The sequence below is a fragment of the Gnatocerus cornutus genome, chromosome 6 (genome assembly GCF_029298725.1).
Source record: "Gnatocerus cornutus isolate USDA-ARS CGAHR chromosome 6, icGnaCorn1.1, whole genome shotgun sequence".
Classification (NCBI taxonomy): Eukaryota; Metazoa; Arthropoda; class Insecta; order Coleoptera; family Tenebrionidae; genus Gnatocerus; species Gnatocerus cornutus.
The window spans coordinates 17,220,702-17,235,398 of record NC_142238.1 but is presented as its reverse complement, the minus strand read 5'-3'; the positions used below and the strand labels follow the sequence as shown (position 1 = coordinate 17,235,398).

At 34.0% G+C, this 14,697-nt stretch overlaps 1 protein-coding gene across 1 annotated transcript; it reads right to left on the bottom strand.

The window, feature by feature from the left end:
* On the bottom strand, positions 1–14,011 carry LOC148173490 (uncharacterized). Its single transcript, XM_088039260.1, has 3 exons — positions 13,908–14,011; positions 13,504–13,859; positions 1–89 (listed from the first exon to the last, which is right to left on the bottom strand). The coding sequence occupies exons 1-2, from the start codon at positions 13,920–13,922 to the stop codon at positions 13,560–13,562; spliced, it is 315 nt and encodes a 104-aa protein (XP_087895386.1). The 5' UTR covers positions 13,923–14,011; the 3' UTR covers positions 1–89; positions 13,504–13,559.
* Between the last annotated feature and the right edge of the window lie 686 nt (positions 14,012–14,697).

Sequence of the window (14,697 nt, the reverse complement as noted above, 5' to 3'; positions counted from 1 at the left end):
TTCAATTCTTGTAGATCATTGTTGTTTTTATATGCTGATGTAACCGCAGCCAGCTTGTCGGACATTTCAGTGCTCATTTCTTTTTCCGACTAAAACAAACCAAATAGTTTTAGGTGTTAATCTTCCTCTGATACTACAAAAGCCATGACATCATAAAGACACTAAATTTAAATCCCAAATTTGCAATCTGCGTAAAATTCTGCGTTCACTGATGTATAATAACTCGAGTTTACTCTACAAAATAAGCGAGATATCGATATGAGAAGTTTGGCCATAGTTTTAGTCATGAATTTTTGCGAAAATTTGCAAATTTCGACTTTTGGAAAATCTAAAAACGATTTCTTATGTAAAAAATCGCGAGAAAAACGATGCCGCAAACCGCATTCCAATATCTGAAATAGTTTTCGAGATATCGAGCATGAATTGTTTGGAACCTTCAAAAATTTGGCCATCTGGCGACAACCCAAAAATTCAAACGGCCATAACTCAGTTATTTGTTGTCGGATCTGAATTTAAATTCCAGATTTGGATTCAGCGTGAGATTCTGCGTAAAATGAGTCGAAATTTATTGAGTTTACCTACGAAATAAAGAAAGCATTGACCAAAAACTGTTTGGAAGTGGTCATTTTGGGGTGATTTTCAATCAATGTTTTCAAAATGAAAATGACGTTTAATAGCATTGAATTATATATCAGTCGAAAGAGGAGCTCAAAATCTATCCACTGGCCCAATTTGAGATCGATCAAACAAACGGTTTAGGAGTTATGCCCAAAAATTAAAAAAAATAAAAATTTTCATCGTTTGAGTCGCAATTTTTTTTCGCGAAAAATCGACTATCGAATTTTGGGCTTTTAAGCACTTTTTCTAACGTAAAATGAGCCGAGAAAAACGATGGCGCAAACCGCATCTCAATATCTCTAATAGTTTCCGAGATATTTAACTTTGAAAATTGGGAAAAATGAGAAAAAATGAAAATCAACTATCCGAAACTTTGATCGGCCATAACTCAGTTATTTGTTGTCGGATCTGAATTTAAATCCCAGATTAGGAATCTGCGTAAAATTCTGCGTTCACTGATGTATAATAACTCGAGTTTACTCTAAAAAATAAGCGAGATATCGATATGAGAAGTTTGGCCATAGTTTTAGTCATGAATTTTTGCGAAAATTTGCAAATTTCGACTTTTGGAAAATCTAAAAACGATTTCTTATGTAAAAAATCGCGAGAAAAACGATGCCGCAAACCGCATTCCAATATCTGAAATAGTTTTCGAGATATCGAGCATGAATTGTTTGGAACCTTCAAAAATTTGGCCATCTGGCGACAACCCAAAAATTCAAACGGCCATAACTCAGTTATTTGTTGTCGGATCTGAATTTAAATTCCAGATTTGGATTCAGCGTGAGATTCTGCGTAAAATGAGTCAAAATTTATTGAGTTTACCTACGAAATAAAGAAAGCATTGACCAAAAACTGTTTGGAAGTGGTCATTTTGGGGTGATTTTCAATCAATGTTTTCAAAATGAAAATGACGTTTAATAGCATTGAATTATATATCAGTCGAAAGAGGAGCTCAAAATCTATCCACTGGCCCAATTTGAGATCGATCAAACAAACGGTTTACGAGTTATGGTCAAAAATAAAAAAAAATAAAAATTTTCATCGTTTGAGTCGCAATTTTTTTTCGCGAAAAATCGACTATCGAATTTTGGGCTTTTAAGCACTTTTTCTAACGTAAAATGAGCCGAGAAAAACGATGGCGCAAACCGCATCTCAATATCTCTAATAGTTTCCGAGATATTTAACTTTGAAAATTGGGAAAAATGAGAAAAAATGAAAATCAACTATCCGAAACTTTGATCGGCCATAACTCAGTTATTTGTTGTCGGATCTGAATTTAAATCCCAGATTTGGAATCTGCGTAAAATTCTGCGTTCACTGATGTATAATAACTCGAGTTTACTCTAAAAAATAAGCGAGATATCGATATGAGAAGCTTGGCCATAGTTTTAGTCATGAATTTTTGCGAAAATTTGCAAATTTCGACTTTTGGAAAATCTAAAAACGATTTCTTATGTAAAAAATCGCGAGAAAAACGATGCCGCAAACCGCATTCCAATATCTGAAATAGTTTTCGAGATATCGAGCATGAATTGTTTGGAACCTTCAAAAATTTGGCCATCTGGCGACAACCCAAAAATTCAAACGGCCATAACTCAGTTATTTGTTGTCGGATCTGAATTTAAATTCCAGATTTGGATTCAGCGTGAGATTCTGCGTAAAATGAGTCAAAATTTATTGAGTTTACCTACGAAATAAAGAAAGCATTGACCAAAAACTGTTTGGAAGTGGTCATTTTGGGGTGATTTTCAATCAATGTTTTCAAAATGAAAATGACGTTTAATAGCATTGAATTATATATCAGTCGAAAGAGGAGCTCAAAATCTATCCACTGGCCCAATTTGAGATCGATCAAACAAACGGTTTACGAGTTATGGTCAAAAATAAAAAAAAATAAAAATTTTCATCGTTTGAGTCGCAATTTTTTTTCGCGAAAAATCGACTATCGAATTTTGGGCTTTTAAGCACTTTTTCTAACGTAAAATGAGCCGAGAAAAACGATGGCGCAAACCGCATCTCAATATCTCTAATAGTTTCCGAGATATTTAACTTTGAAAATTGGGAAAAATGAGAAAAAATGAAAATCAACTATCCGAAACTTTGATCGGCCATAACTCAGTTATTTGTTGTCGGATCTGAATTTAAATCCCAGATTTGGAATCTGCGTAAAATTCTGCGTTCACTGATGTATAATAACTCGCGTTTACTCTAAAAAATAAGCGAGATATCGATATGAGAAGTTTGGCCATAGTTTTAGTCATGAATTTTTGCGAAAATTTGCAAATTTCGACTTTTGGAAAATCTAAAAACGATTTCTTATGTAAAAAATCGCGAGAAAAACGATGCCGCAAACCGCATTCCAATATCTGAAATAGTTTTCGAGATATCGAGCATGAATTGTTTGGAACCTTCAAAAATTTGGCCATCTGGCGACAACCCAAAAATTCAAACGGCCATAACTCAGTTATTTGTTGTCGGATCTGAATTTAAATTCCAGATTTGGATTCAGCGTGAGATTCTGCGTAAAATGAGTCAAAATTTATTGAGTTTACCTACGAAATAAAGAAAGCATTGACCAAAAACTGTTTGGAAGTGGTCATTTTGGGGTGATTTTCAATCAATGTTTTCAAAATGAAAATGACGTTTAATAGCATTGAATTATATATCAGTCGAAAGAGGAGCTCAAAATCTATCCACTGGCCCAATTTGAGATCGATCAAACAAACGGTTTAGGAGTTATGCCCAAAAATTAAAAAAAATAAAAATTTTCATCGTTTGAGTCGCAATTTTTTTTCGCGAAAAATCGACTATCGAATTTTGGGCTTTTAAGCACTTTTTCTAACGTAAAATGAGCCGAGAAAAACGATGGCGCAAACCGCATCTCAATATCTCTAATAGTTTCCGAGATATTTAACTTTGAAAATTGGGAAAAATGAGAAAAAATGAAAATCAACTATCCGAAACTTTGATCGGCCATAACTCAGTTATTTGTTGTCGGATCTGAATTTAAATCCCAGATTTGGAATCTGCGTAAAATTCTGCGTTCACTGATGTATAATAACTCAAGTTTTCTCTAAAAAATAAGCGAGATATCGATATGAGAAGTTTGGCCATAGTTTTAGTCATGAATTTTTGCGAAAATTTGCAAATTTCGACTTTTGGAAAATCTAAAAACGATTTCTTATGTAAAAAATCGCGAGAAAAACGATGCCGCAAACCGCATTCCAATATCTGAAATAGTTTTCGAGATATCGAGCATGAATTGTTTGGAACCTTCAAAAATTTGGCCATCTGGCGACAACCCAAAAATTCAAACGGCCATAACTCAGTTATTTGTTGTCGGATCTGAATTTAAATTCCAGATTTGGATTCAGCGTGAGATTCTGCGTAAAATGAGTCAAAATTTATTGAGTTTACCTACGAAATAAAGAAAGCATTGACCAAAAACTGTTTGGAAGTGGTCATTTTGGGGTGATTTTCAATCAATGTTTTCAAAATGAAAATGACGTTTAATAGCATTGAATTATATATCAGTCGAAAGAGGAGCTCAAAATCTATCCACTGGCCCAATTTGAGATCGATCAAACAAACGGTTTACGAGTTATGGTCAAAAATAAAAAAAAATAAAAATTTTCATCGTTTGAGTCGCAATTTTTTTTCGCGAAAAATCGACTATCGAATTTTGGGCTTTTAAGCACTTTTTCTAACGTAAAATGAGCCGAGAAAAACGATGGCGCAAACCGCATCTCAATATCTCTAATAGTTTCCGAGATATTTAACTTTGAAAATTGGGAAAAATGAGAAAAAATGAAAATCAACTATCCGAAACTTTGATCGGCCATAACTCAGTTATTTGTTGTCGGATCTGAATTTAAATCCCAGATTTGGAATCTGCGTAAAATTCTGCGTTCACTGATGTATAATAACTCAAGTTTTCTCTAAAAAATAAGCGAGATATCGATATGAGAAGTTTGGCCATAGTTTTAGTCATGAATTTTTGCGAAAATTTGCAAATTTCGACTTTTGGAAAATCTAAAAACGATTTCTTATGTAAAAAATCGCGAGAAAAACGATGCCGCAAACCGCATTCCAATATCTGAAATAGTTTTCGAGATATCGAGCATGAATTGTTTGGAACCTTCAAAAATTTGGCCATCTGGCGACAACCCAAAAATTCAAACGGCCATAACTCAGTTATTTGTTGTCGGATCTGAATTTAAATTCCAGATTTGGATTCAGCGTGAGATTCTGCGTAAAATGAGTCAAAATTTATTGAGTTTACCTACGAAATAAAGAAAGCATTGACCAAAAACTGTTTGGAAGTGGTCATTTTGGGGTGATTTTCAATCAATGTTTTCAAAATGAAAATGACGTTTAATAGCATTGAATTATATATCAGTCGAAAGAGGAGCTCAAAATCTATCCACTGGCCCAATTTGAGATCGATCAAACAAACGGTTTACGGGTTATGGTCAAAAATAAAAAAAAATAAAAATTTTCATCGTTTGAGTCGCAATTTTTTTTCGCGAAAAATCGACTATCGAATTTTGGGCTTTTAAGCACTTTTTCTAACGTAAAATGAGCCGAGAAAAACGATGGCGCAAACCGCATCTCAATATCTCTAATAGTTTCCGAGATATTTAACTTTGAAAATTGGGAAAAATGAGAAAAAATGAAAATCAACTATCCGAAACTTTGATCGGCCATAACTCAGTTATTTGTTGTCGGATCTGAATTTAAATCCCAGATTTGGAATCTGCGTAAAATTCTGCGTTCACTGATGTATAATAACTCGAGTTTACTCTAAACAATAAGCGAGATATCGATATGAGAAGTTTGGCCATAGTTTTAGTCATGAATTTTTGCGAAAATTTGCAAATTTCGACTTTTGGAAAATCTAAAAACGATTTCTTATGTAAAAAATCGCGAGAAAAACGATGCCGCAAACCGCATTCCAATATCTGAAATAGTTTTCGAGATATCGAGCATGAATTGTTTGGAACCTTCAAAAATTTGGCCATCTGGCGACAACCCAAAAATTCAAACGGCCATAACTCAGTTATTTGTTGTCGGATCTGAATTTAAATTCCAGATTTGGATTCAGCGTGAGATTCTGCGTAAAATGAGTCGAAATTTATTGAGTTTACCTACGAAATAAAGAAAGCATTGACCAAAAACTGTTTGGAAGTGGTCATTTTGGGGTGATTTTCAATCAATGTTTTCAAAATGAAAATGACGTTTAATAGCATTGAATTATATATCAGTCGAAAGAGGAGCTCAAAATCTATCCACTGGCCCAATTTGAGATCGATCAAACAAACGGTTTAGGAGTTATGCCCAAAAATTAAAAAAAATAAAAATTTTCATCGTTTGAGTCGCAATTTTTTTTCGCGAAAAATCGACTATCGAATTTTGGGCTTTTAAGCACTTTTTCTAACGTAAAATGAGCCGAGAAAAACGATGGCGCAAACCGCATCTCAATATCTCTAATAGTTTCCGAGATATTTAACTTTGAAAATTGGGAAAAATGAGAAAAAATGAAAATCAACTATCCGAAACTTTGATCGGCCATAACTCAGTTATTTGTTGTCGGATCTGAATTTAAATCCCAGATTAGGAATCTGCGTAAAATTCTGCGTTCACTGATGTATAATAACTCGAGTTTACTCTAAAAAATAAGCGAGATATCGATATGAGAAGTTTGGCCATAGTTTTAGTCATGAATTTTTGCGAAAATTTGCAAATTTCGACTTTTGGAAAATCTAAAAACGATTTCTTATGTAAAAAATCGCGAGAAAAACGATGCCGCAAACCGCATTCCAATATCTGAAATAGTTTTCGAGATATCGAGCATGAATTGTTTGGAACCTTCAAAAATTTGGCCATCTGGCGACAACCCAAAAATTCAAACGGCCATAACTCAGTTATTTGTTGTCGGATCTGAATTTAAATTCCAGATTTGGATTCAGCGTGAGATTCTGCGTAAAATGAGTCAAAATTTATTGAGTTTACCTACGAAATAAAGAAAGCATTGACCAAAAACTGTTTGGAAGTGGTCATTTTGGGGTGATTTTCAATCAATGTTTTCAAAATGAAAATGACGTTTAATAGCATTGAATTATATATCAGTCGAAAGAGGAGCTCAAAATCTATCCACTGGCCCAATTTGAGATCGATCAAACAAACGGTTTAGGAGTTATGCCCAAAAATTAAAAAAAATAAAAATTTTCATCGTTTGAGTCGCAATTTTTTTTCGCGAAAAATCGACTATCGAATTTTGGGCTTTTAAGCACTTTTTCTAACGTAAAATGAGCCGAGAAAAACGATGGCGCAAACCGCATCTCAATATCTCTAATAGTTTCCGAGATATTTAACTTTGAAAATTGGGAAAAATGAGAAAAAATGAAAATCAACTATCCGAAACTTTGATCGGCCATAACTCAGTTATTTGTTGTCGGATCTGAATTTAAATCCCAGATTTGGAATCTGCGTAAAATTCTGCGTTCACTGATGTATAATAACTCAAGTTTTCTCTAAAAAATAAGCGAGATATCGATATGAGAAGTTTGGCCATAGTTTTAGTCATGAATTTTTGCGAAAATTTGCAAATTTCGACTTTTGGAAAATCTAAAAACGATTTCTTATGTAAAAAATCGCGAGAAAAACGATGCCGCAAACCGCATTCCAATATCTGAAATAGTTTTCGAGATATCGAGCATGAATTGTTTGGAACCTTCAAAAATTTGGCCATCTGGCGACAACCCAAAAATTCAAACGGCCATAACTCAGTTATTTGTTGTCGGATCTGAATTTAAATTCCAGATTTGGATTCAGCGTGAGATTCTGCGTAAAATGAGTCAAAATTTATTGAGTTTACCTACGAAATAAAGAAAGCATTGACCAAAAACTGTTTGGAAGTGGTCATTTTGGGGTGATTTTCAATCAATGTTTTCAAAATGAAAATGACGTTTAATAGCATTGAATTATATATCAGTCGAAAGAGGAGCTCAAAATCTATCCACTGGCCCAATTTGAGATCGATCAAACAAACGGTTTACGAGTTATGGTCAAAAATAAAAAAAAATAAAAATTTTCATCGTTTGAGTCGCAATTTTTTTTCGCGAAAAATCGACTATCGAATTTTGGGCTTTTAAGCACTTTTTCTAACGTAAAATGAGCCGAGAAAAACGATGGCGCAAACCGCATCTCAATATCTCTAATAGTTTCCGAGATATTTAACTTTGAAAATTGGGAAAAATGAGAAAAAATGAAAATCAACTATCCGAAACTTTGATCGGCCATAACTCAGTTATTTGTTGTCGGATCTGAATTTAAATCCCAGATTTGGAATCTGCGTAAAATTCTGCGTTCACTGATGTATAATAACTCAAGTTTTCTCTAAAAAATAAGCGAGATATCGATATGAGAAGTTTGGCCATAGTTTTAGTCATGAATTTTTGCGAAAATTTGCAAATTTCGACTTTTGGAAAATCTAAAAACGATTTCTTATGTAAAAAATCGCGAGAAAAACGATGCCGCAAACCGCATTCCAATATCTGAAATAGTTTTCGAGATATCGAGCATGAATTGTTTGGAACCTTCAAAAATTTGGCCATCTGGCGACAACCCAAAAATTCAAACGGCCATAACTCAGTTATTTGTTGTCGGATCTGAATTTAAATTCCAGATTTGGATTCAGCGTGAGATTCTGCGTAAAATGAGTCAAAATTTATTGAGTTTACCTACGAAATAAAGAAAGCATTGACCAAAAACTGTTTGGAAGTGGTCATTTTGGGGTGATTTTCAATCAATGTTTTCAAAATGAAAATGACGTTTAATAGCATTGAATTATATATCAGTCGAAAGAGGAGCTCAAAATCTATCCACTGGCCCAATTTGAGATCGATCAAACAAACGGTTTACGGGTTATGGTCAAAAATAAAAAAAAATAAAAATTTTCATCGTTTGAGTCGCAATTTTTTTTCGCGAAAAATCGACTATCGAATTTTGGGCTTTTAAGCACTTTTTCTAACGTAAAATGAGCCGAGAAAAACGATGGCGCAAACCGCATCTCAATATCTCTAATAGTTTCCGAGATATTTAACTTTGAAAATTGGGAAAAATGAGAAAAAATGAAAATCAACTATCCGAAACTTTGATCGGCCATAACTCAGTTATTTGTTGTCGGATCTGAATTTAAATCCCAGATTAGGAATCTGCGTAAAATTCTGCGTTCACTGATGTATAATAACTCGAGTTTACTCTACAAAATAAGCGAGATATCGATATGAGAAGTTTGGCCATAGTTTTAGTCATGAATTTTTGCGAAAATTTGCAAATTTCGACTTTTGGAAAATCTAAAAACGATTTCTTATGTAAAAAATCGCGAGAAAAACGATGCCGCAAACCGCATTCCAATATCTGAAATAGTTTTCGAGATATCGAGCATGAATTGTTTGGAACCTTCAAAAATTTGGCCATCTGGCGACAACCCAAAAATTCAAACGGCCATAACTCAGTTATTTGTTGTCGGATCTGAATTTAAATTCCAGATTTGGATTCAGCGTGAGATTCTGCGTAAAATGAGTCAAAATTTATTGAGTTTACCTACGAAATAAAGAAAGCATTGACCAAAAACTGTTTGGAAGTGGTCATTTTGGGGTGATTTTCAATCAATGTTTTCAAAATGAAAATGACGTTTAATAGCATTGAATTATATATCAGTCGAAAGAGGAGCTCAAAATCTATCCACTGGCCCAATTTGAGATCGATCAAACAAACGGTTTAGGAGTTATGCCCAAAAATTAAAAAAAATACAAATTTTCATCGTTTGAGTCGCAATTTTTTTTCGCGAAAAATCGACTATCGAATTTTGGGCTTTTAAGCACTTTTTCTAACGTAAAATGAGCCGAGAAAAACGATGGCGCAAACCGCATCTCAATATCTCTAATAGTTTCCGAGATATTTAACTTTGAAAATTGGGAAAAATGAGAAAAAATGAAAATCAACTATCCGAAACTTTGATCGGCCATAACTCAGTTATTTGTTGTCGGATCTGAATTTAAATCCCAGATTTGGAATCTGCGTAAAATTCTGCGTTCACTGATGTATAATAACTCGAGTTTACTCTAAACAATAAGCGAGATATCGATATGAGAAGTTTGGCCATAGTTTTAGTCATGAATTTTTGCGAAAATTTGCAAATTTCGACTTTTGGAAAATCTAAAAACGATTTCTTATGTAAAAAATCGCGAGAAAAACGATGCCGCAAACCGCATTCCAATATCTGAAATAGTTTTCGAGATATCGAGCATGAATTGTTTGGAACCTTCGAAAATTTGGCCATCTGGCGACAACCCAAAAATTCAAACGGCCATAACTCAGTAATTTGTTGTCGGATCTGAATTTAAATTCCAGATTTGGATTCAGCGTGAGATTCTGCGTAAAAAGAGTCAACATTTATTGAGTTTACCTACGAAATAAAGAAAGCATTGACCAAAAACTGTTTGGAAGTGGTCATTTTGGGGTGATTTTCAATCAATGTTTTCAAAATGAAAATGACGTTTAATAGCATTGAATTATATATCAGTCGAAAGAGGAGCTCAAAATCTATCCACTGGCCCAATTTGAGATCGATCAAACAAACGGTTTAGGAGTTATGCCCAAAAATTAAAAAAAATAAAAATTTTCATCGTTTGAGTCGCAATTTTTTTTCGCGAAAAATCGACTATCGAATTTTGGGCTTTTAAGCACTTTTTCTAACGTAAAATGAGCCGAGAAAAACGATGGCGCAAACCGCATCTCAATATCTCTAATAGTTTCCGAGATATTTAACTTTGAAAATTGGGAAAAATGAGAAAAAATGAAAATCAACTATCCGAAACTTTGATCGGCCATAACTCAGTTATTTGTTGTCGGATCTGAATTTAAATCCCAGATTTGGAATCTGCGTAAAATTCTGCGTTCACTGATGTATAATAACTCGAGTTTACTCTAAAAAATAAGCGAGATATCGATATGAGAAGTTTGGCCATAGTTTTAGTCATGAATTTTTGCGAAAATTTGCAAATTTCCACTTTTGGAAAATCTAAAAACGATTTCTTATGTAAAAAATCGCGAGAAAAACGATGCCGCAAACCGCATTCCAATATCTGAAATAGTTTTCGAGATATCGAGCATGAATTGTTTGGAACCTTCAAAAATTTGGCCATCTGGCGACAACCCAAAAATTCAAACGGCCATAACTCAGTTATTTGTTGTCGGATCTGAATTTAAATTCCAGATTTGGATTCAGCGTGAGATTCTGCGTAAAATGAGTCAAAATTTATTGAGTTTACCTACGAAATAAAGAAAGCATTGACCAAAAACTGTTTGGAAGTGGTCATTTTGGGGTGATTTTCAATCAATGTTTTCAAAATGAAAATGACGTTTAATAGCATTGAATTATATATCAGTCGAAAGAGGAGCTCAAAATCTATCCACTGGCCCAATTTGAGATCGATCAAACAAACGGTTTACGGGTTATGGTCAAAAATAAAAAAATTGAAAAATTTTCATCGTTTGAGTCGCAATTTTTTTTCGCGAAAAATCGACTATCGAATTTTGGGCTTTTAAGCACTTTTTCTAACGTAAAATGAGCCGAGAAAAACGATGGCGCAAACCGCATCTCAATATCTCTAATAGTTTCCGAGATATTTAACTTTGAAAATTGGGAAAAATGAGAAAAAATGAAAATCAACTATCCGAAACTTTGATCGGCCATAACTCAGTTATTTGTTGTCGGATCTGAATTTAAATCCCAGATTTGGAATCTGCGTAAAATTCTGCGTTCACTGATGTATAATAACTCAAGTTTTCTCTAAAAAATAAGCGAGATATCGATATGAGAAGTTTGGCCATAGTTTTAGTCATGAATTTTTGCGAAAATTTGCAAATTTCGACTTTTGGAAAATCTAAAAACGATTTCTTATGTAAAAAATCGCGAGAAAAACGATGCCGCAAACCGCATTCCAATATCTGAAATAGTTTTCGAGATATCGAGCATGAATTGTTTGGAACCTTCAAAAATTTGGCCATCTGGCGACAACCCAAAAATTCAAACGGCCATAACTCAGTTATTTGTTGTCGGATCTGAATTTAAATTCCAGATTTGGATTCAGCGTGAGATTCTGCGTAAAATGAGTCAAAATTTATTGAGTTTACCTACGAAATAAAGAAAGCATTGACCAAAAACTGTTTGGAAGTGGTCATTTTGGGGTGATTTTCAATCAATGTTTTCAAAATGAAAATGACGTTTAATAGCATTGAATTATATATCAGTCGAAAGAGGAGCTCAAAATCTATCCACTGGCCCAATTTGAGATCGATCAAACAAACGGTTTACGAGTTATGGTCAAAAATAAAAAAAAATAAAAATTTTCATCGTTTGAGTCGCAATTTTTTTTCGCGAAAAATCGACTATCGAATTTTGGGCTTTTAAGCACTTTTTCTAACGTAAAATGAGCCGAGAAAAACGATGGCGCAAACCGCATCTCAATATCTCTAATAGTTTCCGAGATATTTAACTTTGAAAATTGGGAAAAATGAGAAAAAATGAAAATCAACTATCCGAAACTTTGATCGGCCATAACTCAGTTATTTGTTGTCGGATCTGAATTTAAATCCCAGATTTGGAATCTGCGTAAAATTCTGCGTTCACTGATGTATAATAACTCAAGTTTTCTCTAAAAAATAAGCGAGATATCGATATGAGAAGTTTGGCCATAGTTTTAGTCATGAATTTTTGCGAAAATTTGCAAATTTCGACTTTTGGAAAATCTAAAAACGATTTCTTATGTAAAAAATCGCGAGAAAAACGATGCCGCAAACCGCATTCCAATATCTGAAATAGTTTTCGAGATATCGAGCATGAATTGTTTGGAACCTTCAAAAATTTGGCCATCTGGCGACAACCCAAAAATTCAAACGGCCATAACTCAGTTATTTGTTGTCGGATCTGAATTTAAATTCCAGATTTGGATTCAGCGTGAGATTCTGCGTAAAATGAGTCAAAATTTATTGAGTTTACCTACGAAATAAAGAAAGCATTGACCAAAAACTGTTTGGAAGTGGTCATTTTGGGGTGATTTTCAATCAATGTTTTCAAAATGAAAATGACGTTTAATAGCATTGAATTATATATCAGTCGAAAGAGGAGCTCAAAATCTATCCACTGGCCCAATTTGAGATCGATCAAACAAACGGTTTACGAGTTATGGTCAAAAATAAAAAAAAATAAAAATTTTCATCGTTTGAGTCGCAATTTTTTTTCGCGAAAAATCGACTATCGAATTTTGGGCTTTTAAGCACTTTTTCTAACGTAAAATGAGCCGAGAAAAACGATGGCGCAAACCGCATCTCAATATCTCTAATAGTTTCCGAGATATTTAACTTTGAAAATTGGGAAAAATGAGAAAAAATGAAAATCAACTATCCGAAACTTTGATCGGCCATAACTCAGTTATTTGTTGTCGGATCTGAATTTAAATCCCAGATTTGGAATCTGCGTAAAATTCTGCGTTCACTGATGTATAATAACTCGCGTTTACTCTAAAAAATAAGCGAGATATCGATATGAGAAGTTTGGCCATAGTTTTAGTCATGAATTTTTGCGAAAATTTGCAAATTTCGACTTTTGGAAAATCTAAAAACGATTTCTTATGTAAAAAATCGCGAGAAAAACGATGCCGCAAACCGCATTCCAAAATTACGAATTTTACTGCACGTGACCATCAAATGCACTCGTCTAAAGTTGGTAGCAGCCCCTAGGGATGTTTATTTGTAACAGTTAACGTCTAGCGCAGGTTTGCCAAAAACCATAAATGGAGAGAAAAGAAAACAAACCTTCCATCCTTCCTCAAACAAGCAGCGATGCATCCAGAATTCCAGATCTCGCGTTTTCAAAAAACCAATAAAAATTCTCTATAAACTTCCATTCCTTGATGTTTCTTTGACTTCACAAAATAGCTGACAAGACACCAGATGACCTTCAGAGCCTTTGTAGTATTTTCTTTCTTGACAACTGCATCTCGATGATACTTTGTTTCCGTTGGTTGAGTTCCTTTGAGCCTTCTCTGGAGAAACACTCGTTTTTTGCTCGTAGACTCATCAGGTTTGAAAACGTTGCAAACTTCGTGCTCCCGCAATGAAATCAGCAACACTCTGAACATTTCCCAGTCACTGAACGACATCTTCAACCACTGGAAAAAGAACATTTGACTTTGACTTAAAACATGTTTAAATTTAACCTTTTTCATCCACATTGCAGTAAAGCAGCACCTTTTTCATGATGTTATGCTCCTTGATCAATTCACTGTTCTCTGGGAGCACTGAATGGGTGGTTTCTTCAATTCTGTGCAATAACTTGCAGAGTCCTTTAGCGTTGAGCGACGACAACCGCCTTTTCGACATCTTAGGCTATGGGTATCATCCATCGATTCAGTCTCTTAATAATAAACTCTGGTAATGAAGTTGGAACCTGAAATACCACGAAACATTTCAAGGCTGGAATTCAAACAGTTTTCAGCTTACCTGCGTTTAAAAATTTCAATAATACCCATCAATTTGTTGCAAATCAACTCCAACTAAAAATAGCTTCAAATGAACTTCTTAACTTGTGTAATTTCTTTGCTACCATGCCCAGAAGAACGAGAAAGTAAACAGTAAAGAATTCTGGTAGTCTCTTGTGCAAGCAGGATCGTTGTTAATCATTTGTTGTACTCTGAAAATAAGTTTAGTAAATCATGAACATAACCTCAATGTGTGCTGTCAAAATATTCAAGTTAAGACATACATTAAGATAGAGACACAATACCATTTTTAAATAATTAATAGAATCGTAACCAAGTCGTGAATGTTAAATCAGACTTTAGATTCTTACTCCTGAGGACAAAATTAATAAAAAGAGTATTTTCTTGCTTTAATTTTCATCGAAAAACTGCAAACCAAATAAAAGTTTGAAAAATTAATAAAACATTAACGGAGCGTCTGATCGAAAAATCTTTGACGGATTCTTGTTCCTGAGGTCCAAATTGATGG